This window comes from Phalaenopsis equestris, unplaced genomic scaffold (genome assembly GCF_001263595.1).
Source record: "Phalaenopsis equestris unplaced genomic scaffold, ASM126359v1 Scaffold000174, whole genome shotgun sequence".
NCBI classification, from domain to species: Eukaryota; Viridiplantae; Streptophyta; class Magnoliopsida; order Asparagales; family Orchidaceae; genus Phalaenopsis; species Phalaenopsis equestris.
In genome coordinates, this window is record NW_018164616.1 from 1344137 (window position 1) to 1370135 (window position 25999).

At 35.0% G+C, this 25999-nt stretch overlaps 1 protein-coding gene across 4 annotated transcripts; it reads right to left on the reverse strand.

Annotated features, from left to right (window-relative positions):
- Positions 1–679: 679 nt before the first annotated feature.
- Positions 680–22595, reverse strand: LOC110022235 (cytochrome c-type biogenesis ccda-like chloroplastic protein 2). 4 transcript variants are annotated; one of them, XM_020721071.1, is made up of 13 exons: positions 22456–22595; positions 22272–22346; positions 22143–22195; positions 16437–16561; positions 16245–16330; positions 15798–15829; positions 7498–7659; positions 6676–6748; positions 6496–6596; positions 2752–2844; positions 2470–2516; positions 1980–2057; positions 680–786 (listed from the first exon to the last, which is right to left on the reverse strand). In XM_020721071.1, exons 1-12 carry the CDS (start codon positions 22529–22531, stop codon positions 1985–1987), a joined length of 996 nt encoding a protein of 331 aa, XP_020576730.1. In that variant the 5' UTR covers positions 22532–22595; the 3' UTR covers positions 680–786; positions 1980–1984. The 4 variants fall into 4 exon arrangements, with proteins under 4 accessions (XP_020576730.1, XP_020576728.1, XP_020576729.1 ...); XM_020721069.1 differs by having other exon boundaries at positions 681–786; positions 16437–16564; XM_020721070.1 differs by lacking the exon at positions 680–786 and having other exon boundaries at positions 1880–2057; positions 16437–16564.
- Positions 22596–25999: the final 3404 nt, after the last annotated feature.

Consider the following 25999-nt stretch of genomic DNA (forward strand, 5'->3'; position numbering starts at 1 on the left):
TTGCTTAACGAGCCGAACATGAGCTGTTCACGAACAAAGAGTCATTTTAACAACCCTAATCATGTAGTCAAAAGACAATAAGGATTTGAGCAAGATTTAAAAATTATTATTTATATTAAAACATCATTTGAATCTAATTTAATAATTTTTATTTTATTTTCTTAATCAATAATGTGATAGTTAAACAAAGCTCTGGATTTCTTTACATCTACAAACTCTCTTCAAATTCAAGTTTAAATCTAGTTCATGTGAAGCATATGACTCAAATTATAATTTTTTAGATTGACATTTTGATTACTATGACAAAATACCTCAAAACACCCATCAAATGACATTTATTCATTTCTTTGATAGTAGATAACTCACTTAGCATACAAATAAATGTACGAAAGGTATTAATGATGATTAGATCAATCTTTCTTGTAAGGGAGAAGGTGGCATGGCCTGGAATAGACAATCAAAGAGTTACATAAAGATTGAGGCCATTGATTGCTATGTTGAACCATCTCTTGGAGGTAAAGAAAACAATTAACCAATCAAATTGTTTTCATAGAGATACGATCAATAAGATATTAAGTAACAATTAAAACAAAGAAATCCTTCTACGATTTGAAAGCCCAATATCATAAACTAGCATATTTGGAGTTTATTAGTAACTTGAGGGTAATATTAAATCTCTTGCGAAAACATATTGAAATACCCCTTAACAACAAATGAACAAAATTGCCCCCTATTGTAAATGAATAATTGTCAACCAAATTGCTCGGGTTGGCCCGACCCACCAACCTAGACAAGTGGCAAACACATCAGTTACTAATAGTTCTAAACACAATCATTGAAAATTACATCTCCAATCAAACAATAGAAATTTTCCTTCTTTTGTATATTAATGAAGAGCTCACAAAAACCATTGATTTCCCTGAAAATAGAGCTCACAAAAAAGAAGGCTAAGGATGCAAAGAATGTAGAAACTCCTAGAAGTCAAACAACCTCAAATGAACCAATAGTCATGATCGAGCATAAACTCGATAAAAAATTGGTGCACTACCCATGACCCAGAGTGTTTGGCAACCCAATTCAACAACCCCTCCAGTCATCACAAGCGAAGATGGCAGCCGCCTCTTTAGCATGTGTGCAATCGCAAACCAGAGATGTTACCCAAACCGGCCAACCTGGTCGAGACCAGGCCCTATTAGAACCCGGTCAAGTCATTCAAAGCCTTATCGTGCTTAACTTCTAATGTTTTTAGGAGCCATTTAGTTCATCAAAATGACAGATTACTACAATTTAATGAATTAAGAAACCTGGGCACTGCTCCTAGTAAAATAGCATGTATTTCACTGTTTAGAAGGGGTCAATTATTTATTTATTTTGGCATAACAAGCATTTGCATATATACCACACAATTTTTATCTATTTACACATCCAACACCTAAGATTTCATATCTACATGCATAACACTTACATCTTTAATATTACATAAGAAGACCACCATTACAAAACTTTTAAAAGTGAAATACATCTTCTCATGCATAGGCTTATGATAACATAGTGTTGTAAAAAAATGTAAATATCAAACTTTAGGTGTTAAATATGCAAATGCATAAGAATTGTGGTATGTATGTAAATTTTCCAAATATTTAATGAATGAGCAATCACTCTGGTAACGAGTTCATGAAAAATGATACATAAATTGATCTTCTAATCAATCATCTAAACATACATAATAAGCAAAAATGAGGCAGTATTACGACACAGCTGGCACAACTTGACATCAATAAATAATGCGAATAATAAATAAATAAATTATCAAATAAAATCAAAAGCCTAGACATTGCCATGCAAATAACCAGCTAAACAACTAAAAATATAAAATAAATTCCACGCAATATCTAATTTATCATTGATCAAAAGTGAACTATTACATAAGGTAGCAATATATTTACATTTCAGAACTATTGAGGCAGAAGTTTACTTACATCACCTACATTGCCATTGTTACTGGAAACAGCCTATCCAGTAGCGTATAAATTCCTCCACCTAAAAGAAGTGCTCCGCTGCAGAATCAATTATGATTTAGCCTTGAAAACAGTGGACGTACAAAATCCTTCCAAAATATAGAAATGAAAAAGGGGTCATTTACACACATACCGCGCAATTCCTATGTGCTTATCTATATAACATCTACACTTTTACATTTATACGACCTAAAATCTTTCACATCACATAAAAATTATTACAATTTCAACTATAAAAAAGTGAAATATACTTTTTCATGCATAGGTAAGGTGGCCTGCATGTAACAATTGAAGTTTATATGTTAGTTATGTAAATACATAAGAATTGAGTGATATGCATGTAAAGCTTTCGAATGAATAAAAATTGTATCGAAATATTTTGATGGAATAGGATGATAAGACAAATGTTTCGACAATCCAACAAATTTCATAATCAGCCCAGGAAGTTTACCTCGCTGGATTTATCCACGCTGAGAACATCCTAAGCGAAAGTAAACCCTGAAAATAAAAAACAAAAGGCCAAATTAATAAAATTAATAATATTGTAACAAGAATATAAAATTTAACTTGGTATTGTTCCTTCTAATCCCTGGCTGTAACATAGCTCTAGAAAGCAGGAAAGTGCATTTTCTTAAGCAAGAATGGCATAAGAGCACGGCTAGCTATGCTCAACATTTTCTGAGAGTATATTGAAATAGTATAAAAAATATATAAATCAAAAAAGGTAAAAAACCTGCAGAGCCCCAGTAAATGAGGCTGCCAAAAGAAGAGGAGATACATATCCCACTGTATATGTCAGCAGCAAGCTCCCACCGATCACAGGATCCTAAAAAAAGGAATCTTCAGTTAAAAAAAAATCATATACTACATATAAGTAATTCCACCTACAATCAACAAAACTAAAGACTATAATCTCATCATCAGTCTCATCACAACTATTTAGAGCTGGTGAAATGAATCCTCCTTTTTTATTGATTGTATATTCATGAGGATTGCCGACCCCACTTAGTGGGAAAAAGTTTTTGTTGTTGTTGTTGTATATTCATGAGGATTCATTTTCTTGTTTAACATATTCATTGCAAATTTTTTCAGACAATGCACATATTCATATAATTTCAGATTTACAACTTTTCCTTCCTAATCATCTGACACTTTTTATCAACTTATGTGCTGGACACATTTACGCCCTTTTGCACACTTTTTAAACTACCCGTGTAAATTTAGCTACTTTATATTTTGTACAAGTCAATCCAACCTATCCTCCAATATAGTTATTTCTGAATCTATCCATCCTAATGTTATCATACATCCATGTTAGCATCTCATTTCTTTCACATTCAAATTGGATGTCAACGAATTTTTTACAACTCAACATTCAGAGTCACACACACATGTATATTATCGGCCTAAAGTTGATTTCTACATTTAAACTTTCTAGCTTTAAAATTTGAGTTTTATCCTCATTTATATCCCCATTTTTGTATATAAGGGATCCAATATACATAAATTTATTACACCTACATATCACATTTTTAATTATAGTAAATGATAATTATTAATATTATTCTCATTAAAATGACATCATAAGCTCAACATTTGCTTCACCAATTAGAACTATATTATCTACAAAAAAAACATGCACCAAGGCACTTCGAATATGCTTTGCAAGTATTTTCATAACAAATACAAAAACATATGGACTCAAATGATGATCCATGATGTAAAATTAGGATAATTAGAAACTCTTGGATTACTCTACAACTAGTTATAATACTAATTCATGCTCATCATACATATTTTTAATAATGCCAATCTATCTCACATATTTCTGCCTTGACGCACAAAAAAAAAGTTCTCATGACACTCAAATACAGTGGCATGTCTTCAAAACTCTCTCCGGTCGAATTTTCTAGCAATTTCATAGAGAACAAATACATTGGTATGTCCTCGTAAATTTCTGAAGTTACCTCCAAAAATCACTTAACCTATTGGACAGAAGTTACTTGTGATCGACCAGGGTTATTGGTGCATGAAGCCACCAACTGTGATATATGACTTTCGAGGAAAGCAACTCTCACTTTATTTTTTTCAACCTGAGGATGCTTTGACCGTCTCGTGGACTTAACTTCATGGAGGTTCGGACTGGGACCTTCATTGGAATCACCTATTTGATCAACTCCCAAATTGTCGGGAATGCCACTAAACCCTTCAAACAACGATCCAACTTCTCCTCCAACTCAGGATCAATTCCCTGTATTTAATTTTTTTCGCAGTAGACACCACCTACAAATTCATATAACATGTTATTGGATTTAAAAACAATTTAAAATTTGACAAAAACAGTGGACATTTCAAAAATGCTCACATCTAGTCTCTCTGCCCACCACTCTTCAAAAACATCAAATGTTCATTTTACTGGATCCCACACCAAGGCCGTTGAACCTCGCTTCAATTCCTTCAAGATTTTCAATCACTATTTAGCTAATCCCACTTTTTTTTAACTGAATTCTATCATACTCTTTGTATGTACTTTCCTTGAATTTTCTAATAATATTTTGCCAGTCTTCCTCGTTGAAATAGATTGTCAGTCTATTTTCCAGTTCGACCTTCTTGAGACAAAGATAACAAAATATTATATTTGTATCATTATCCCACATTGCAGATGAACCAACCTCTTTGGTTTTAACCATTGTGATACTAGAATGAAAAAAATAATAAGCCTAAACCCTGAGAGCTATAAAGAATGCCACAAATCATCAACAATGTCTTTCCACACACAAACAAATCATCAACAATCACCAACACCCACACACAAACACATCCAAAATCACAAACAACCACACACCTTCCACCTCACCCACAAACAAGCACATCCACCAACACATACACATCCACATACCACACATCCACACACCACATATCCACACATCACACATCACACATCCCCACACCATTTACCACACCCGCTCATGTCATACAAAACCCTAAGAGCTAACATGCAATATACACCACATATCCACACATCACACCACCAACACCCCCTCCACACACCACACACTTGCACACATCACACACCAGCACACCCACACACCAACAACACTAAATACCTCAACCAAAATTCTGGTAAGCACCTACACACACCTGCACATCCACAACCATCACACCTCCATATGTGTTTCGATGTTCAAATGGAAACACAGCCACCACCGAGCGTATCACAAACAGAGTATAAAGCATTTGCATGATGCAAACCGAGCATCATAAAGTATAAAGACATATAACCGAGGAAGCTTAAACATGGATGCAACATAAAGTATAAAACATTAAACCGAGCATCACGGATGCAACATAAATCATCAACAATATCAACCAAGCATATCACAACCGAGCATATCACAAACAAGCTTTATGTATGCAGCATAAAAAATCAAAATCATCCATGATAAGCTTGTTTGTTGTGTAATAAACTGAGCATAGAAAAATCATAAACCAAATCCATTATGGATGCAACATGAAACATCAAAATCATCAACCGAGTATATCAAACCGAAAACCACCAAACTGAGCAAAGAGAGAAATCATGGGAGAGGAAACCAACAAACAAACCGAGAACCATTGCACATTAGCATTTATAGAATCATAAAACCACCTAATAGATAAGGCAAACATTATCAGAACAAATGGGAGAGAAAGAGGGACTACCACACATATCGGAACAAATGGGAGAGAAAGAGGGACTACCACACATATCGCATAATGCGCACAACCACCAAACTAAGTCGAAGAAGAAAAGGTACATGAAAAGAGAGAATAGAAAACTCACCGCAACAACCACCAACCGAAGAAAGGAAACTACCGCACAGAGCACAGAGTGCCCATAACCACCAAATTGAGTGGAAGAAAAGAGAGGAGAAGGTGAAGTATGTACGGGTCACCGGAACAATCACTTGCAACCAGCAAGAGACAAACAGAAACAACGCCTAGCCACCAGAGCCATGAATCCAAGAGGATCGGCAGAAGAGAAACTAGAGCTATAGTCAACTCGTGGACAAGAGGACAGCCACGGAACAAACACAAAAGGGCAGCCGCGTAAAATAAAATTGAAGGAATGAACCACGTGGCCCACGTTCCGATTGGATTTATCAAAACACCCCCGCGACCGCAGAAACTAAACAGCCCAAACGGCGGTGCCAAAAAACACCACAGTAAAATTGCCGCCCCAAACGGCCTGTTAATTTGTCATAGTAGTAATTCCATATTTCCTTGACATTTTCATCTTTAATCAAGCTCCTATTACCGTCACTTTTAATACACCAAGCCATTATAAGCCTCTCTCAAAATTTGCGGTTTTCACAAAAACAGTTCTATTATTTTTAGTCTAATAGAAAAAAGAAAAACATTGAATTTTTTTTCATTTTATTTCTATATATTCCAAATATGCACCATAAATCAGAACAACTCAAAATATGATCCATACTTTTGATGCAGCCACATATCCCAAAAGAGTAGCGAGGACAGGTGTGCTGCATGGTGAGGCAGCTAGGGCAAAAGTTAGGCCAGCCAAGTATGCTTGTACACCTGAAAGTTGGATTACTGGATAAAGTAATAGCACTGTAGAGCAAAGATACCCAAAAAAAAAATCCGAAAAGCAGAATACCAGAAGGGAAATTAGATGCAGCTGCACGGGGATCAAAGTTGTTGAAAAATGATGGCAGCTTTAATTCAATAATCTGCAGCAATGAAAGTAACATCATGAAATTAGGAAAGAAATGATAAATAATAGAAAATTTATGGAAAATTTATGGAAAATGATGGCGAAACTGTGAAGTCTCAAAAAACATGTTAAATATATGGAAATTTTACATACATACCACACAATTCTTAAGCATTTATATGTTTAACACCTAAAGTTTGATATTTACATTTTTAACACCTTGTTATTAAAAATCTTTACATGAAAAGGTGTATTTTAATTTCAAAAAGTTAGGGATAATGATATTTTTGATGTGATGTAAAAGATTTGAAGGTTATGTAACTATGAAAGTTTAGGTGTTAAATATGTAAATATATAAGATTTGTGTGGTGCCTATGTAAATGCCCCATATTTGATGTGTCAGACTCTATGCATTGAAGGAAGGCCTTCCCAAATCAATCTGAAGAAACAGAAAGAGGCGGCAAAAAAGAACTAATATATCAAGTAAGAAAAATAGGTAAAGGAACAAAATGGGAAAGAAAGGGATAAGGAAAAAGAGGTAACAGAGACGTTGAAGTCGTCAGAGTAGGAAAGAGATTGTTAAAATAGGGCACTTTCTGGGGCTAGAAAGGGAGTTAGAAGAAGAGTTGATATGGCAAAAGAATCCTGAAAGTAAGTCATAAATAATACAAATAACAATTTAAATAATTGATACAGGTCATTTATTTTTCCAAAATGAGAAATGCATAGGCTATTCAGCATGATAAATCAAAATTACAAACTCACCTCCAAAAGATTCAAACCCATAAGAATTGCCAAGCTTGACGCAACCAATGGGAGTCCTTTTCCTATTTGTCCATAAGCCTTTCCTGCAAAAGAAGCTCCAACGCCTAGAAGGGCTAATGTTGTTGCGAGCCCCAATGAAAAAGCAATTGAATTTGCAATACCCTAGTTATAAAACAAAAACAAAAAAAAATAAATAAAGGGAAGAGACTAAAATCAAACAAACGAAAATAACACTTAACTAGGGAAACATTTTCTATTCGTAATTTCTTACAATAGGGAATGAGGAATTTGATCATTATATCATGATTCAAGTGAAACACACGATCGATGTATCATGGATGGTGATACATTATTTACCACGGTGGCTTTGTTCCAGAATTAATGTAATGACTCTACATCATTCCTTTATTTAAATAATATAGATATGATAAAAGATTTTTTTTTTCGAGCATGGACCATTCGGTATGGGAGAAAAATGTCCAATCACGGGCCACCATCTCATCCGTATAAACGAAATTTCTTGGCAATAACTGTACATCCTTTAATTAAATAATATATATATGATAAAATAAATTTATTTTCAAGCATGAGACATTTTAGTGCATGAGAAAAATGTCCAACCACGGGCCACCATCCCATCCATATAAAAGAAATTTATTGGCGAGTAATATATATTAGTAAAAGTTATATTGGCAAGAGTTATATGAGAACATATGTCCTCAATATCTATTTCCTTTTCTATTCATTTTCTATGTCCTGATATTTGCTCCTATATTAAATCAATAATATCGAAGAGATTCTCCTCTTCCACATATAAAATAAAATTCATAAAGATTAATACATGAATATCAAATCTAGAAAACATTGCTCTCTTTCAGCTTGTTCTATTTGAGTAGTGAAGGATCGTTTTGATACGGAGCCGCCTGTCCCCAGACCAGCTGAACCGGTCCAGGTAGGACAGGCCTAGACCTGACAGCCCAAGCTAAGACACCAGGAGATCGGTTTAGGCGGAACGGGATCATCACAGGTGATGGGGCGCCCAAACGGAAGTCTTGAGGCCACTGCTTACCTATAGAAGAAAAGGAATGGAGGATATGGGGGGAAAAAGTTTGGAAAGGCTCTAGAGGAATATTTAGAGGGAAAAGGGGGATAGGGTTTGTTCTTATGTGCTATTTTGTGTTGGCTTCAATTTCTTTCTTTTTCATGAGGCATTTCTAGCAACGTCTAGAATTGTGGGATAGACGATCTACCTCTCGAACAATAGATCATCTTGTATCTTACTTGCTTTCTTTTCTTTTTCGTAAGGGCAGCCCCCTTTTGAGTTTCTTCGCTCACTTATTTCAATTTGGCTGTTGTTGGCCACTAATTTTGGTTCCAGAACATATCAAATTGTTATCAGAGTCTAGATCTTAGAGGGATAACATCAAAGAAAGTGGATGTGTTGGAAGGAGAGGTAAGATAAATCAAATCGGGAATGGAAGAACGGTTCACCATCATAAAGGACAGGAAGGATGACTTTGAGACCATAGGAGAAATGCGATAGATGATGAAAAAGCTCATGGAGATGTAGTCCAAGGCCATGTCGATCGTTCCAGCTGCAAACCCTAACCAAGGGTTGATTAGGAAATACTTAGCTAGGTTAAAAGGGAATGAGATCGAACGAAAGAACAATGAGGAATGGGGTAGAGAGCATGGAAGAACACGAAGGAGAAAGAAGTTGATCAAGAGTTAGGTATGCCTATGGTTGGAGGGAATTTCTCCCTAGACACATGGGGTGAAATAATGAAGGATGAAAGAACAATGAGGAATGGTGTAAGGAGCATGGAAGAACACGAAGGAGAAAGAAGTTAATCAAGAGTTGGGTATGCCTATGGTTGGAGGGAGTTTCTCCCTAGACACATGGGGTGAAATAATGAAGGAAGAGAAAGTTGGGGTGGAGATGCAAGGGTCAGAAAACTAAAGATGTCTATCTTCGAAGAGGAAGATGCACATGGGTGGTGTATCGGGTGGAGTGATATTTTGCAATCAATTGGTTGACTGAGGAAGAAAAGCTCATGGCGGCGGGATTATGTTTGAAGAGAAAAGTTTTAGCGGATGGATTCAAGGTATTTGATACACTCACGGAAAGAGTTTAAGAATTGCTCGTTGGAGCGTTTCCGAGCCATGATTCCGACGGAGTGTTGGTAGGTGGCTCTGTGGTAGAGCCCACCATGATTCTGGCTGAGCCAAAGAAGATGTTCGGATGCTGAGACATAGGAATATTCTGGTTGCAAGGCGGAGAACCAGCAACGGGAGATCCTGCAGAGGTAGATACAACCTCAAGAAGAAGCTTCGATGATCCAGGATAAAGATCCGACTGCAATAAGAACAGTCCAGAAGGAAGCCCTATCAAACTGGAGCTAGGATCTCGGTGTACATCCATTTGGTTGGAGGAGGAACATGCGCCTGGAAGGCAGAACATGCCGCTAGATCGAACCGCTGACAGAAGAACCGGTCGCCAAAATGAATGTTGTGTCTGGAAGGCAGACCTGCTGCTGAATCAAACGACTGGAGAGAGAAACGACGCTAGAACAAATGCTGGAACGAACTGATGCTCTGATATCATGTTAACTTGAGAATAGACCCAATATATTTCTTATTGATGCAAAGAAGGGTATAAATACCCATTACAAGATCTACTAAAAAGGAAATCCATAAAAACATAATAAAAGAGAAAAATAAAGTAAATAAAATAAATTAATACAAAAATCTATATGTTAATATTCCAATATTCTAATAGGTGGCTGGAATAACATCAAAGAGGAGGGGAAAGCGACTGGAACGCAGATTACTGTAGAAAGCAACATAAAAAGGTTATTTTGTGCGGCTGCAATAAGAAAGTGATGGTCAGGGGCAATGTGGGTGGATGAGAAAGAAAATAGGGGAAGATAATCACAATTTCAGAAGAGAGATACAACTAAAACAGCATTTAATCCCTCAGATACAACCCTCGAAGAGAGAAAATAAATGTTGATGACTGTTTTAAAGAAATGCAAGCCATAAATTAACTTTCAAACCCTGATACAACACATATATAGGAAATGACTAAAAAAAATGAATGATAATAGGAAAGAAAGAAAAAAAAGAAGGAAACTGAAACTTTTCGCCTGTTTCCCATCTCCTGAGATCACGCGGGAGTCGCGCTCACTTTCTGCGTTCAAAATAGGAGCACTCTAGCATCATTCTCCTAAGGTTTCGACCTCATTCGTCAAAGCCTCTATCTCATTATAGTATGCCATCAGGCTGACACCATTGAAGGCGACGTAGTTGCTGTGACTTCCCAAGGTTGAAGGCTCTTTGACTGCGGCTTGAGGAGCACCTGGACCCCACTAGCGACTGCATTGTCTCCAAAAACACTTATGGAGCTCTCCCCATTTGCAAACAACGATCTATATTGGTCCAGTCTTCCAGGAGCTCAATCCTAAATTGAATTGGATCTGCGTGTCACATATCTACTACTGGATCCTCCCAAAGTAATCCAAGATTGGCTCAACATGATATGAAGTGAGGGTAGCCTAAATCTCCTCGAACGACAACAATTATGACAGTAAGCTATCGAACAAGAAGTCCTAAAACTCTCTTTTTACTGGCATCTGAAACAGACTCTTTTGTCTTGTTATCTTCTATCATCACCAAAATAGATCCTCTTCATAATTCTCTGCTAACACGAGCACTTTTAACCTTAGATTCCACATAAGGCATGAGAAGGTGTGTTTTCCATCATTCATAAATGAGTAGGTGTTCCTCAACCCATCATATTGAGTCTTACGATCATATTGCCAAGGTTTTCCCAGAAAAAAGTGACAGACATCCATGGACATCACATCACACCAAACCTAATATTGTAGCTAGCTCCCAATCAAAAACTCCATGTGTCATCTCCTGTCAATGTTGATCATGTTCTCCTTCAATTACGTCGAGGAATACGGTTGAGAATGCCTCCGAGTCATTAGGCTCATTTTGTCAACCATCTGTGTGAATACTACATTTTTGTTGCTCCCTCCATTGATTATGAAACTGCATAATGAATGGGTCCATGTGACATCTCCTGTCAATGATGACCATGTTCTCCTTTAATTACGTCAGGGAATACGGTTGAGAATGCCTCCGAGTCATTAGGCTTATTCTGTCAACCATCTGTGTGAATGTCACATTTTTGCTACTCCCTCCATTGATTATGAGATTGCATACTTTTCCCTTCACAATGCAACAGATATAGAATATATTGTGGCGAAGCCAATACTGATCCCTCGTAGCCTCAATCTATAGAACCCATCAAACCACGAGCATCTCACCCTCATCTGGTGGACGATGGTACTCCTCATCTTGTTTTTCAGCAGCCACTTGGTCACTCGCGTCCTCCATTGCTCCTACTCGGTGAAGAACACAACTCAACTTATTGGACAACTGGAAGTGATGTGTCCAAAACAACGACATCTGAAATATTTCCTAGCTGGGACTGTAGTGGGCACGCTACTCTTCTCAGGCTTCTTTTCACTCAAAGCAACTCTATCCTATTCCTAACTAGTCTGGTCCACTCCCTAAGGCATGCTCCTTCTAAGATATCCCACAATGAGTGGTTGCATGACTGACAATAGTTGTCTTCCCTGCTTCTATTGCCACTCCACTTTCAGTGCTAAGGTCAATACGTCCCTCAGTGTCTAATAAGTTTGCACTTGGACCACATTACTGATGGCGGGTATCAAGCCTCCCAAGTACCCGACTATGATGCACCTCTGGCTCCTTCAACTCACACATCAATTTAAGCTACATAAATTATGTAGTGTACTCCACTGATTGCTCCTTCTGCTGCAAGTATTGGAGCTTTAAGAAAATATCATGACAATAATGCACGAGTAAGCACTGTCGCTATATCGTCTTCTTCATTCCCAAGAAGTAATTTTGTCTTGTCCTCTCTACCTCTCCCTATTTGGGTTCCCATACCCTTCTTCAGTTTAAAGACGGCGATTCACTCTTCTCTCATTGGGTATCTTCTTGTATTCAAAGATCCGCTCAACAGTCTGCATCCACTCGAGGAAATCATCTGAATCAATTCTCCCCTCGAGGGCGCACTTTCACTCCTAATTCTTGGTATCCTCCAACAGACACTTCATATCTATATCTTTCAACTGACATCTTATCTTTGTATCTTCCAACATACATTTCATCTCTTGGTCTCCTCTGATACTTGTATCCTAAAGTACCCTGGTTGATCCTCCTCTTCATTGAAATTATCCCTAAGAAAGGGATTCAGATAGTCCTCTTGCTCACCTCCACTGATTTCACTATTACGATCAGTGGTGATCTCGTTTTGGGTCCTTTCCTCAACGTCATCGAGCTGTTGTAGCAATGCCATCGAGCTGTTGCAGCACTTAGCGGAGATGTCGTTGTATGTCATCAATAGTCAATTCCTGATCAGGTTCTGACAATTGCCTCCTCGATGGTGGCGTGTGGATTTGAGTGGATAGGTGGATATGAGGTGTGTACGGTGGAAAGAAAAAATTTGAGTGGAGGTAGATTTGGGGGATGGTGGATGCTATAAAACTTAAAATGAGACTAGGCTTAGGCTAGCTTTGATACCAAATGATATCCAAGTTAACCCAAACAACAAAGGAAATATTAATTTTATTACTGAAAGCAAATAGGTAATTATAACCAAACATATTTGAAAGAGAAGTGCAACGACAAACACAACTACACTATATCTAAAGGTGGTGGGATGATGGACGAGATGGTTAGCTAGCAAAAAACAGCAATGCAACAGTTTTCTGCAACCAAACATATTTGAAAGGGAAGTGCAACGACAAACACAACTACACTGTATCTAAAGGTGGTGGGATGATGGACGAGATGATTAGCTAGCAAAAAACAGCAATGCAACAGTTTTCTGGGTTCCGGACAGCAAGTACGCAACAAATGTTGGCGTCTCACGGTTGTCCGGGATGATGGCAGCAAAGGGGTAGGGTAGGAACAGTGGCTAGATGGCAGAAAAGTGGTTTGAAATGGCCAGAACAGCAGTCAAGGCTGCAGAGGGGCATTTCTGGTGGCCGGAATGGCATCGAGGCAACAAGGGAAATGAATATGGGCAGCTGGAACAGTAGCCAAGGGGCGGACAAGGAGACTGAAATGCAGGAACTGCGAAAAACAGCACAAAAATGCTGTTACGGGCAAATGTAGCAGGCAAGGGGTGGCCAAGGGCGATGTGGGAGGATGCAGAAGGGGATAGGAGAAGATAATCACCACCTAACGAGAGAGATATAGTTGAAGCACGGCCCAATCCCTCATATAAAGCTCTCGAAGAGAGAAAATTCCTAAACAAAATCACAGCAAAAACTGACTTCCAGACCCTAACATAACACATATATAGAAAAAGACTAAAGATGAATGAATGATAATAGGAAAGAAAACATGAAAGAAAGAAAACCAAACTTTCGGCTTGTCTCTCGTGATCACGCGGGAGTAGCGGCTCGCGTCTCGCATCCGAAACGGGAGCACTCCCGTGTCAATTTTACTTTAAGTATAAGTGGTCCTTTTCTATCACATAATAGACCCAATACATTACTCCACTACAACCATCCCACTTGAATTCTACTAATAACATTCCCATCTATATCGCCATCACTTTGAACAATAGACCCAAGATACCCAAAATGTTTACTCTGTTTAATGACTTGATCACCCATTGTTACGACTCTATCACTAGATCTACTGCTACTAAAATTACATTCCATGTATTTAGGTTTAGATCTACCAACGGAAAACTTTAGACTCTAATGTTAACTCCATAAATCAAGTTTTTTTTAACTATCTCTAGTTTTATCCGCAAGAAAGATATCATCAACAAAAAGCATAAAATGAGTTCTTAGTGCAATGCTTGTTTATAATAAAACATATAAAAATGAGAAAAATATAAGGATTGTGGTTAGTGCAATGGTTTTGAAGTTTGATCAGAACATGGTTTTAAAAATAAGTAGGTAGAGATTAAGAATTACTACACATGAAGGAAGGATATTTATTTAAATGGACATATATGCTCTAATAGGATGGAAATTAAGAGGATTCATGGTGGTTAATGAATAGAAGATCAAAAATTATAAAGGGAGAAGCTATGATTAATTTCTTATATAATCTTACAATAGCAAACACATACTTTAAAAAATGAGGATAATATAATTATTTACAAGAGCCAGCACTATAAATAGGCTTTTTTTCACTTAGAAGAATAAAAAAAATCTCTTTGCAAAGATTGAAAGGTGATTCTAGGAAAGAGAATGACCACACAAAATACAATGGTGACTGTGAATGTATATGATAGTATTATCAAGAAAAAAAAAAATAATTATTAAACCTTAAAGATGGGTTGCTACGAAGAAAATGTGAAATTTTATGGATGAGTCAAACCTAATGTGGAAAAGATGGCTAGTTCAACTTAAGATGATTGTGATGGAAATTTTGGGAATCCTAAAAATAGATCATAAATTTAATAAGGAACTTGATGTATGAGTGAAGTGTTGCATAATGCAAGGAAAAGAAGCGTGCTTTTAAAATGCTTCTAAAATGCCTTTAAAATGCTTTTAAAATGTAGGAAAAAAAAACAAATACTACTAAAACTTAAAATGATTAAAAGAAGGTCAATAGCCTTGCAGAGACTGTAGTGAAAAATGAACAAATTAAAAGCTACAAGATTTGATGATTTGTACAATAGGAGATATATAGAATAGTTAAGGCAACAAATAGGAGGTGAAATGTTTAGGTAATTCGGGCACCCACCTCAGTACATAGGATAGACAATATGAGTTCAGGGGCATGTCATTACTAAGGTGTCGCTAGGCGAGCTTCTTTTTTCAAGTCAAAAAATAGTAACGTGAGTGCCTTATCTTAAAATTCAAAAGAAGAGGGATGTTAATTTAAAAGCTGAAGATGTTTTAGTTTTTTATTATGATAACTAGACAAAAGATGATGTGAAAATAACATCACGAGTTGGAGAAACAATAATATGCCGTTGGAAAAAAAAGTTAATCAAATGTAATTAAAAGAATTCAAACTTTAAAGGAAATATCATTCATGACTAGAAGGATAAGCAAAAAGGTAGAAGAAGCCATTTTTTATTGTTGACCAACTTAGCATTTCAACTTTAATTGGAATAATTTTGAAGTATATCTCACTCAACTATAATAAACTTCACAGGATCACTAGACCTTATTTTACCAAGACAATAGTACTATCTGAAACCCAATTGAGATGTTATCACTGGTAGTTACCTCAGTTTGACTTTTTCCAGAGCCAAAAGCTCCTGCAAGATATTTTACAAGCATCAATGTATTATGGCCAAAACAGAAATATTTTAATGAGACTAAACAAGCAAATTCAACTGTAAATTCAAACAATTAAATCATTTTGAGGCATTTACATACATTCCACCCAATTCCTATGTATATACATATATAACACCTAAACTTTACCTTTTACATGTATGCCACCTAAATCTTTCATATCGTTAAAAAGCGTAATATACCATTTTATGCATAGATATGGTGGCCTGTATGTAAAAATTGAAGTTTAGGTGTTAGATGTGTAAATATAGAAAGATTTGAGTAGTACGTATGTGAAACTTCAAATAATTTTATTACTTTTCTGTACATACCTAGAAAAATTTGAGTAGTGCGTATGTGAATCTTCAAATAATTTTATTACTTTTCTGTACATACCTATGTAACCTAATGTCAACGGTAAGACACTCAGTGTACACGGAGACAAACTAGTTACAAGGCCTGCGCCAAAGATAACCGCCAAACTGCAACCACCAGTTCCAGAAGCTTGATAATGGATAAAAGAGCAGACAGGCAGCAGGTTAAATCCAAATAAAATGAGCAAGTACTATTTGAGGAGAATCTCTAAACCTAGCGAAGCTCAGAGAAGATAACTGATCCTGGACTGCTGCATTAGCCTGTTGTCCGGCAGAATATAAGAAACTTCCGAACCAATCACCAATGTTCAAGTCGCCCAAAAATTGAATGGGACTGACCTGCTGTTATGAACACAAAGTATACTTCATAATAGAATGTCTACAGAGATTTGTAAAGCAATGCTTACAAATTTACCAGGTACATATATATGCATAAAAATGTGTAGTGGATGCTAGTGCATGTAGATGTGTAGCATCATTATGTTGGATTGTATAAAAACATCTACTTTTGGATTATAAATAAAAAAATAGAAATACTGTTGTAAATATTTTTAGATCAATCAAAAATAAAATACAAATTGCATTACTAATCAAAGTTGTCGTTTCTCAAATCTTTATAATGATCGTTGAACAATCAAATCTCTTTAAAAAAGGGTATCATCATCATGACTCAATCCAAGAAGTTCGAACAATGGGTAGAAACCACCTTTTTTGACCAAGTTAAATATATTTGTTGTGGGACTTGACTATTGACTTCATAAGAACTAAACCGACATCATAGCAAAGATTTGACTTTTCACCGAAGAGAATAAAATAGACATAAAATCTAACAAATGAATGTAGGATCTACACATGCTTCTTCTTTTTCATAGACATTGACAAGTTAGAAGAAATGCAAAAATTCATTCAGAAGAAGAAATTTTAGCGCATACCTAATTCAAGAAAAGAAAATGCAAATATTCTCATAAATGTTTTTTTTTTATTTTCACATGAGGAAAAACCAAAATGCAAAAAAAGAAGCAACTTTAAACTACAAATACTCATTCCAAATGATGACTTGCACTATCACGACCCAGTCCAATGATTAGAATTACTAAGACAAATACAGATGGTCGGACAATAAATTAATCTAATTGCAGTTTCAACAACTAACAAAGAATTATCCAAATATATTGAAATAGCCATTTACGAAATGAAATTTAAATCAACTTAAAAATAAAAGGTCATGGATAAAATTATATCACTGACTTCGTTACATCTTCTATAAATATTCTCTCTTATACTATTAATTTTCTATCTTAAATTTAAATATGAAATATTATTCAAAATATGATGAGTTATCAATAAACCAGTAAATATTTGTACTTCTAAAGTACAATAATATAACATAAAAGAAAGTAACATACATACTATTTAAACATAATAATCATTATAAAAATAATTGATAATTTATTATTCAATATTGACTATTCAAGAAGGTCCAAAATATTCTATCATATAGTACAGTATCTTATATTATCTATATCATTTATATCAATCACAAAACTACCATCTAAGATTGTATCAATTAAAGTACAAAATATCACTATTATTTTCTAATTTACATGCACAGGTATCTTGAAATCCTAACTAGCACGATAAGTAACTGAACTCTATGCATCAACATGCATATAAAATCAATTTATCTAATTCATATCAATCATATTTTCATATCATTCATTATATATTAAATATATCTTATAAATAATGCATTAAAATTTAATCATATTGAAAAATTATAAGAGTCATATTGATCTGACTAATATTATCATAGAACAAATGAGTAAGAATAAAATATTTATTGAATTAAATAGTATTGATAGTTATCCATATAAATGATTTAGAAGAAGCAAAAATGATATGCTAACTCAAATTTAAAAGAGTAGTCACAAAAAATATGCATATATTATTCCTCAATCTCAGCCTCGACATCGACCACGAGCCTTTTGATATTTATCCTACGATTAAAACTCAAACTACGATATACATTTACGAAGTATAATTATTTAAAATATCTTTTTTTATTAAAATTAATTTTTTTTTATCTGATCTTCCATATAATCAATCTTTAAAACCTAAACGTTCATTTTAATTCTCTTTTTTTATTAAAATTAATTTTTAATCTTCCATATGATCAATCTTTAAAACCTAAACGTTCATTTTAATTCTTCCATTTTACTTTGACTATATTTATGATTACTAATATTAACCAAAGTTATAAATTATTTATATCTGATTTAATTTAATTTAAAAGAGATTATTATTATTTCATTTTCATATTGCAACCCTTATTTATATAAAAAAAACTTTATTTTGATTTCAAATCAGCTAACTTGCTTTGCTTCAACTATATTTATCATACTTAACTTTACTAAAAATATGTGTACACCTTCCAAATAAACCTTCAATTTTATTTACTATGTTATGATGGGCTCTGAAAATTTGTTGCTTAAACCCCTCTGAAAAATAGACGACGAGATAGCTTACTTGAGATTATGGGTCAAATTTTCAGAAGATTGATAAAATTGTAGATAAGACGCTACTCAAAGATTTCACCCTCATTTTGTAAGAACTTTTTAGATCTAAGGTTCGAGGTTTTCTGTAAGCGCAATCCCCTATGATTAACTACCTCTCTCAATAACAGGAGAACAATCTTGATTAAGGCTAGTCAATAAGGCATTGATTACTCAGCATATGGTAGCAACAAGATAGGATTTTGCGTTTTGGAATTTGATTGAATTTTTATATCATAAAAATTTATCACTTTGAGCTTACAAGCATATTATTGAGAGAAATGATGACGAACCCGATCAAGATCTACTGGTTTTGCCATCGCAGGTTGTCGTGGACCCTGATCTACTTAATCAGAGGAAGTATTAGACCTAATCTGATCGAATAATCCATGTCAGCAACAATGAGTTGCTTTGTCTAAGGGGACCTTATAGACTTGGGGGATGCTTGTCTAAAGGGACCAATTTGAGTTAACCTTAGTTAATAAAGAGTTTTGTGCCATATCAAATTTACCTATGATTCACATCTCAAAGAGCCGAGTCATTGGGAAATGAATGAGCTACAATTGAAACTGTAATTCCATGGCGCCATTTGGCGGCAACCACCTTATCAGAGGGCTTGGGTCTTAACCGTTTTTTTTTTGTGAAACGTGGACAGAGAATACGGGTTACGTCCTTACTGACGTAGATTGATTTGAGAGTGAATTTAATAGTATATATGATATGACACTAATTCTATATGAACATATGCCAATCATAAATTTATCGTCGTCGACAGACTAGTGTCAAGAGTTGACGGCTTTTTGCTTTTAACTTTTAGTAATTTTTAATTTACTATTTTATATTTTTCATGATTTTATTAGGATTTTATCATCATTTTTTTCTTAGATATAAACCATATCAACTGTGTCTTGTTCGCAGAGGATCTGGTTTAAGAATTGACACATGACTGAATCAAACATGATCAGCTATGTCCAGTTTACAGAGGATTGGTCTGGAGCATATATCATTTGAGTTTAAAAAGAAATTTTGAAATTTAATTTTAAGAACAGGCTTCTCCGGTTAAAATCAACAATTAAATCAGTCATCATCGGAAATTTGAATAACTTTGAACCTTGTCAACTCTATCTCACTTACAGAGGATCGGGTTCATGAATTATGAATTTAATTTCAAATATATTTTAAATTTTGAAGCTTAATTTTGAAAGAACCCCTCTAGTTGACATCTTATATCAACTTGTCCATCATAAGGGGATTGATTAAGTTTGAAACTTGTCGTCTCTATCTTGCATACAGAGAATTGGATTCATGGATTGAAATGATTGAATTTCAAATTGACTTTGAAGCTTAATTTTGAAAGACAATCCCTCTTGTTGAAATCTTCTCTCAACCATCATCAGAGATTTGAATAACTTTAAATCATCGTTCTGATGGGCTCGTTGAGCGCTACAAAACTAGCTTAGTAGCCAAATGTTACACTTAAGAATATGGGATAGATTATGAAGAAAATTTTGCTCTTGTTGGTCAATTAACATCAGTTTTTAGTCTATTAGCTATTGCTGCAGTTTATAAATGGAAGCTTCTCAAGATGGATGTCAAAAATGTTTTCTACCATGGTGATTTGTCATAAGAGGTGTATATGCATCCTCCCTCAGGTTATCATTCTGCTCATAAAGTCTGCAAGCTCCGACAAGCTTTGTATGGATTAAAACAAGCTCCTCGAGCCTAGTTTGTCAAATTTAGTTCTACCCGAATTAAGTTCTACTCTTACTCAACTTGGCTTTATCTCTAGTCCACATCAAATTTAGTTCTACTCTTACTCAATTTGGTTTTATCTCTAGTCCACATGATTCAACATTGTTCCTTCTGCTACTTTATGTTGATGATATGATAATAACAGGTAATGCTAAATTTGGTATCTCAAAATTACAACATTTTTTCAGTCAATGTTTTAAAATGAAAAACCTTGACAATCTTAGTTATTTTTTGGGTCTTGAAGTTTCTCGTAATTCTGAAGGTTATTATCTTTCTCAAGCTAAGTATGCACCTGATCTACTTCCTCGAGAGGACATTGTTGATAGTAAAACTATATCAACCCCCTTGGAACTCAAATGCAAACTTACTCCTCTTAATAGCACTCCTCTTGATGATTCTACTTTATATGGACAACTTGTTAGTAATCTTGTTTATCTCATAGTTACTCAACCTGATATCTCATATGCAGTTCACTTGGTCAGTCAGTTCATGTCTGCCCCTCGCTCATCACATTTTTTTTTCAGTTCTTCGGATACTTCGATGTATTAAAGACACTCTTTTTCATGGTCTACATTTTTCTGCTCACTCTTATTTGGTGTTATATAGCTACTCTAATGTTGATTGGGCTGGTGATCTCACAGATTGTTGTTCTACCACTTGTAATTGCTTATTAGTAGATTCTCTTATCTCTTGATGTAGCAACAAAGTAAACATTCGTTGCTCGTTCCAGCACAAAATCTGAGTATCTTGCTAAGCTAACACCACATCTGAATTACTTTGGTTACGCCAATTGTTATCTGATATGGGTGTCAAACAATCTTCTGCTACTATGTTTCATTGTGATAATAGAAGTGCTATACAGATCTGTCATAATGACATTTTTCATTGGTGTACCAAACATATTGAAATTTATTATCACTTTATTTGTGATCATGTTACTCAGGGCACCATACTTTTAATTTTCATCAAAACCCATCATCCCACGCGTTTTCAAGATCTATTGAATAAACTCAATATGACATCCACTATACCATCATGAGTTTGAAAGGGCAGGCCGATGTTAACGAGATTATAGGAATCAATTGCAGTAATAGACTTGATTCTATAGGCAAAAATTTAGATTGTGAATAGACAGATTTTTAGCTCTTATTTTTAGAATGTGGTAGCTTTTATTTCCTATTCTAGTCTTAGACCTTTTGTATAAATATCATTATTATTATACATTTAGAGATTGAGAAATACAAATTCCTTTTCCATTATTAGTACATATGATGGTGAACTCCTGAGCATAACATCAATAAGGGTAAAATTATGGAATTCGGTCTGACATGAACAAACTGGGCCAGGCGGAAAAATACCTTACATGATGTGGGTTGGGTCATCACACAGCATCTATAAATTTCAAATGTTAAAAGGTCAATAATAAGCATAGAAATCAGACATATCAAAGCAATTATTTGTTTGTGATTAACAAAATCGTTAAAAAAAATCCACAAAAGTCCTAGCAATGATTTTTAGATAAAAGTTAAACATGAACCGATCCAGCAGCTTAACTTACGCCGAGCTCATACAAACATAACAGCGAAAATGCTTCAAAGGATGCACATAAATAGTACCATAATGCGCTCAACTGCCAAAGCCTTTGCAGCATCCGCCGCCAACATACTACCTGCCAGAAAGAGTCTGCGTAAGCATTTCATCAAACACAATGAAAGCAAAACAGAAAACTTAAGCAAGATTCATGCCTGCAAAGTTTGCTGCCCATATTGCAGACGATGATGAAGCAAACTTAACACTGAGGCTACGGGGCTTATCTCCTCCTGAAACCAATATTACCGGATAAGATTGGCCACCGAATAAGAATACGAATGGCCGAGGTCAGTCGCCAGAAAACCTAATGCAATACAGAAAGTTAGAGAAAGATCTTACCTGCAACTTTGATGAGTTCTTTTCCATGAAAGGAGATCCTCGGTGCAGAAGAGGCTAGCGGTGAGCTCCAGCTCATTGCGGGCAGGTTTATGAGTGCCAGACGATGGAACCAAGAGTTACAGCACGAGGGGTCTAAGAAGTCCAAGAACAAATAATACTTTTAACAATCCTAATCATACAATCATAAAACAATAACAATTTTAATAAGATTTAAGAATTATTATTTATATTAAAAGATCATTTGAATTTAATTTAATAATTTTTATTCTATTTTCTTAATCAATATTTAAATTGGTTATAAATCTTTGTAGCCTTGTAGCCAATATAATTTAATAATTTTATTCTATTTTCTTAATCAAAATTTTAATTGATTATAAATCTTTGCAGCCTAGTAGTCAATTAAATTTTTTAAAATACTACTTAATATATATAAATAAACTTGAAGAGTAGTATTTCGAGTCAAAACGAACCGAACACATCTTAATTCGTGTTCGGCTCGTTAACTTATCGAACGAAATTAACAAGCCGAACACGAACTTCTTAACGAGTCGAACACGAGCTGTTCGCGAACAACGAGCCGTCTTGACAGTCTTATACAACACAAGAGGCTCCTTACGGCACAAGAGGCTCCTTAGCATATGTTACTTGTGTTAAAATTTCAGAATTATGTAGAATATTTGATTATTTCATTGATATGAATGAGGGTATAAATAACTCTTACAATAACTCTATAATAGAAAAAATAATAATAAAGAAATGATATGAAAGGAAGGATATATCATATAATATCTCCAATAATTAATTCATATTAATTATTAGGAGATATATGAAAAAACCTAAAATAGGAAACCAAATAATTATTAATCTAAGGAAATAAATATAAATTAGGAAAGGAAATATTTCCTTATATTAAGGAAATAATTTGTTCCTCATAACTTCTTATAGGAATAAATTATTTCCCACTATAATTCTTAACACTCTCCCTCAAGTTTGGAATGTATGTTAATAATTCCAAACTTGCCAAGTAGTGAAGAAAAATTGGTCGTTTGGATTGTCGAATTTGCTAGATCCGGGTTTGATTGAATTTCGAGTTTGTTTGTCATATGCTTCGGTGCAGAAGAGAGATTCAGACTTGACTAAATTTGTTGGATTTAGGCTTGATTTGTTGGATTTAGGCTTGACTGAATTTTGAGTTTTATATGTCATATGTTTTGGCACAAAAAAACTTTAGAAAAGAGATTCAGGCAAGAGATTCAGGCTTGGTTGAATTTGCTGGATTCAGGCTTGGTTGAATTTGTAGTTTTGCAGAGAAAGAAAAACCTACAGGAAAACTGACTTTTAGTTGACTGCGATTCTCTCGTTGGCTGCAGAAAAAAAACATGTAAATCACACCCAGTAAATTCTGTTTACAGAGAAAGCAACAGAAGAAAGGGCGGCTGAAAACAGAACTCCCCCTGACGCTTGGGCCGGGGAAGAAAAAATACTACAGGAGAAATGACTGGTTGGAAACACAACTCCCCCTTACGCTTTGGCAGGGAAAAAAAAATTACTGCAGGAGAAATAACCGGATGGAAATGTAACTCCTCTTGACTCTTTGGCTGAGAATAAGAAAAACTGCATGAGAAATTGTCGGCTGGAAACACAGCTCTCCCTGACGCTTTGGCAGGGAAGAAAAAATACTGCAGGAGAAATGGACGGCTTGTCCGATTCATGGCAGGGGAATCTCCCGGGGGGGGGGTTCGCTGGGGCCCGAGTTTACTGAATTTGCTTGAAATGATCTTGATGATGCCTTGGTGTGAGGATACGAATGATCGAAGCTGAGATTGGGGTCCGAGCGAATCTCCCCCGTGGAGTCGTCGAGTTAACGTCGAATTGGAAAATGGAGTTACTGTCGCCGGAATCTCACTTTCCTCCTCAATCGCCTCTCTCGATCAAGAAAAAATCTTTATTCCTCTCCCTTCCTGCACAGAGGATGGCAGGAAGGGAGTCCGACAATTCTCACAGGAGGGTCGACGGCTAGAATACGAAATTATTCTCTGATATCATGTTGAAACTCAGAAAAATGCAGAATACTTGATTATTTCATTGATATGAACGAGGGTATAAATAACCTTTACAAGAACTCTATAATACGAAAAATAATAAAAAAGAAATGATATGAAAGGAAGGATATATCATATAATATCTCTAATAATTAATTCATATTAATTATTAAGATATATATATGAAATAACATAAAATAGGAAACCAAATAATTCTTAATCTAAGGAAATAAATATAAATTAGGAAAGTAAATATCTCATTATATTAAAGAAATAATTTATTCCTCATAACTTCTTATAAGAATAAATTATTTCCCACTATAATTCTTAACAATTTGTTAATACGTGAAAGATTTACATACATACCACTCAATTCTTATGTATTTACATATAGAACACCTAAGCTTTGTTTTTTAGATATATATGCCACTTCACTTATACATAAAAAGATTTATTTCTTTTTTTAAAGTTAAAACAGGAATGCTTTTTAGTGATATGAATGATTTGAGTGGTACAAATGTAAGAGGTGAAGTTTAGATGCTATATATGTAATTAGGTAGGAGTTGGATGGCGTGCATGTAAATGTCCCAAATTAAAAAAGAGCTAGATGGGACAACTTGTTCGGGACTCGGCTTCTTCCGTCAGTAAATAAATATGTTGATCTTAAAAAGAAATCGCTTTTTAATACACAAAAATGTATTGTTTTAATACTTCCAAATTATGCAAATAATTTTGTAAATAATAATTTTTCAAGTGATGTGTATCTTATTATCTCTAAAAATAAAGAATAAAATTAAGGAAATATAGAACGTAGTTCTCATATACTTATATAACTCACAAATAAACTTTCATATCTAAACACAACATTCAGGCCCTTAATAGCAGAAAAAAATTACGTACATAAGACGTACGCAGAGTTGCGTGCGTCTGTAATCTGCAAATATGTTACAGAGTGAATTTCAGGAGGTTTTAACCGAGTTATACCCCCTATAACCTCCCTGTAACCTACTTGTATATTAAAATAGAAGCGAGAAACTTACTAGAAGGTACAAGTAGGTTACAGGGGTATAACGCGGTTATAACCTCCCAAAATACTCCCTATAACTTGTTTGCAGGTTACAGACGTACGCAGCTCTGCGTACGTCTTATGTACGCAAATTTTTTCCCTTAATAACGCATTAAAAATAATATTATTAATATTGATTTATTTATTTGATGCATAATTTTAATATACTAAAATATTATATACACACACACACACACACGTGCACGTGTGTGTGCTTGTGCGCGCGCGCTTTACGTTCCGGCTCATTGATGCGACCTCTGACATAGGTCTTTTGGGTCGTGGTTTCGAATCTAATCCCGTAGTGAGAGCCTTTCGGATCAATTAAAACACATATGAGTTTCAACATAAACGGGGGAACCTTTATTTGGAGCCCAATTGACGAAATACCAATTTCTTTTGAAGAATATATATATATATATATATATATATAGAAAAA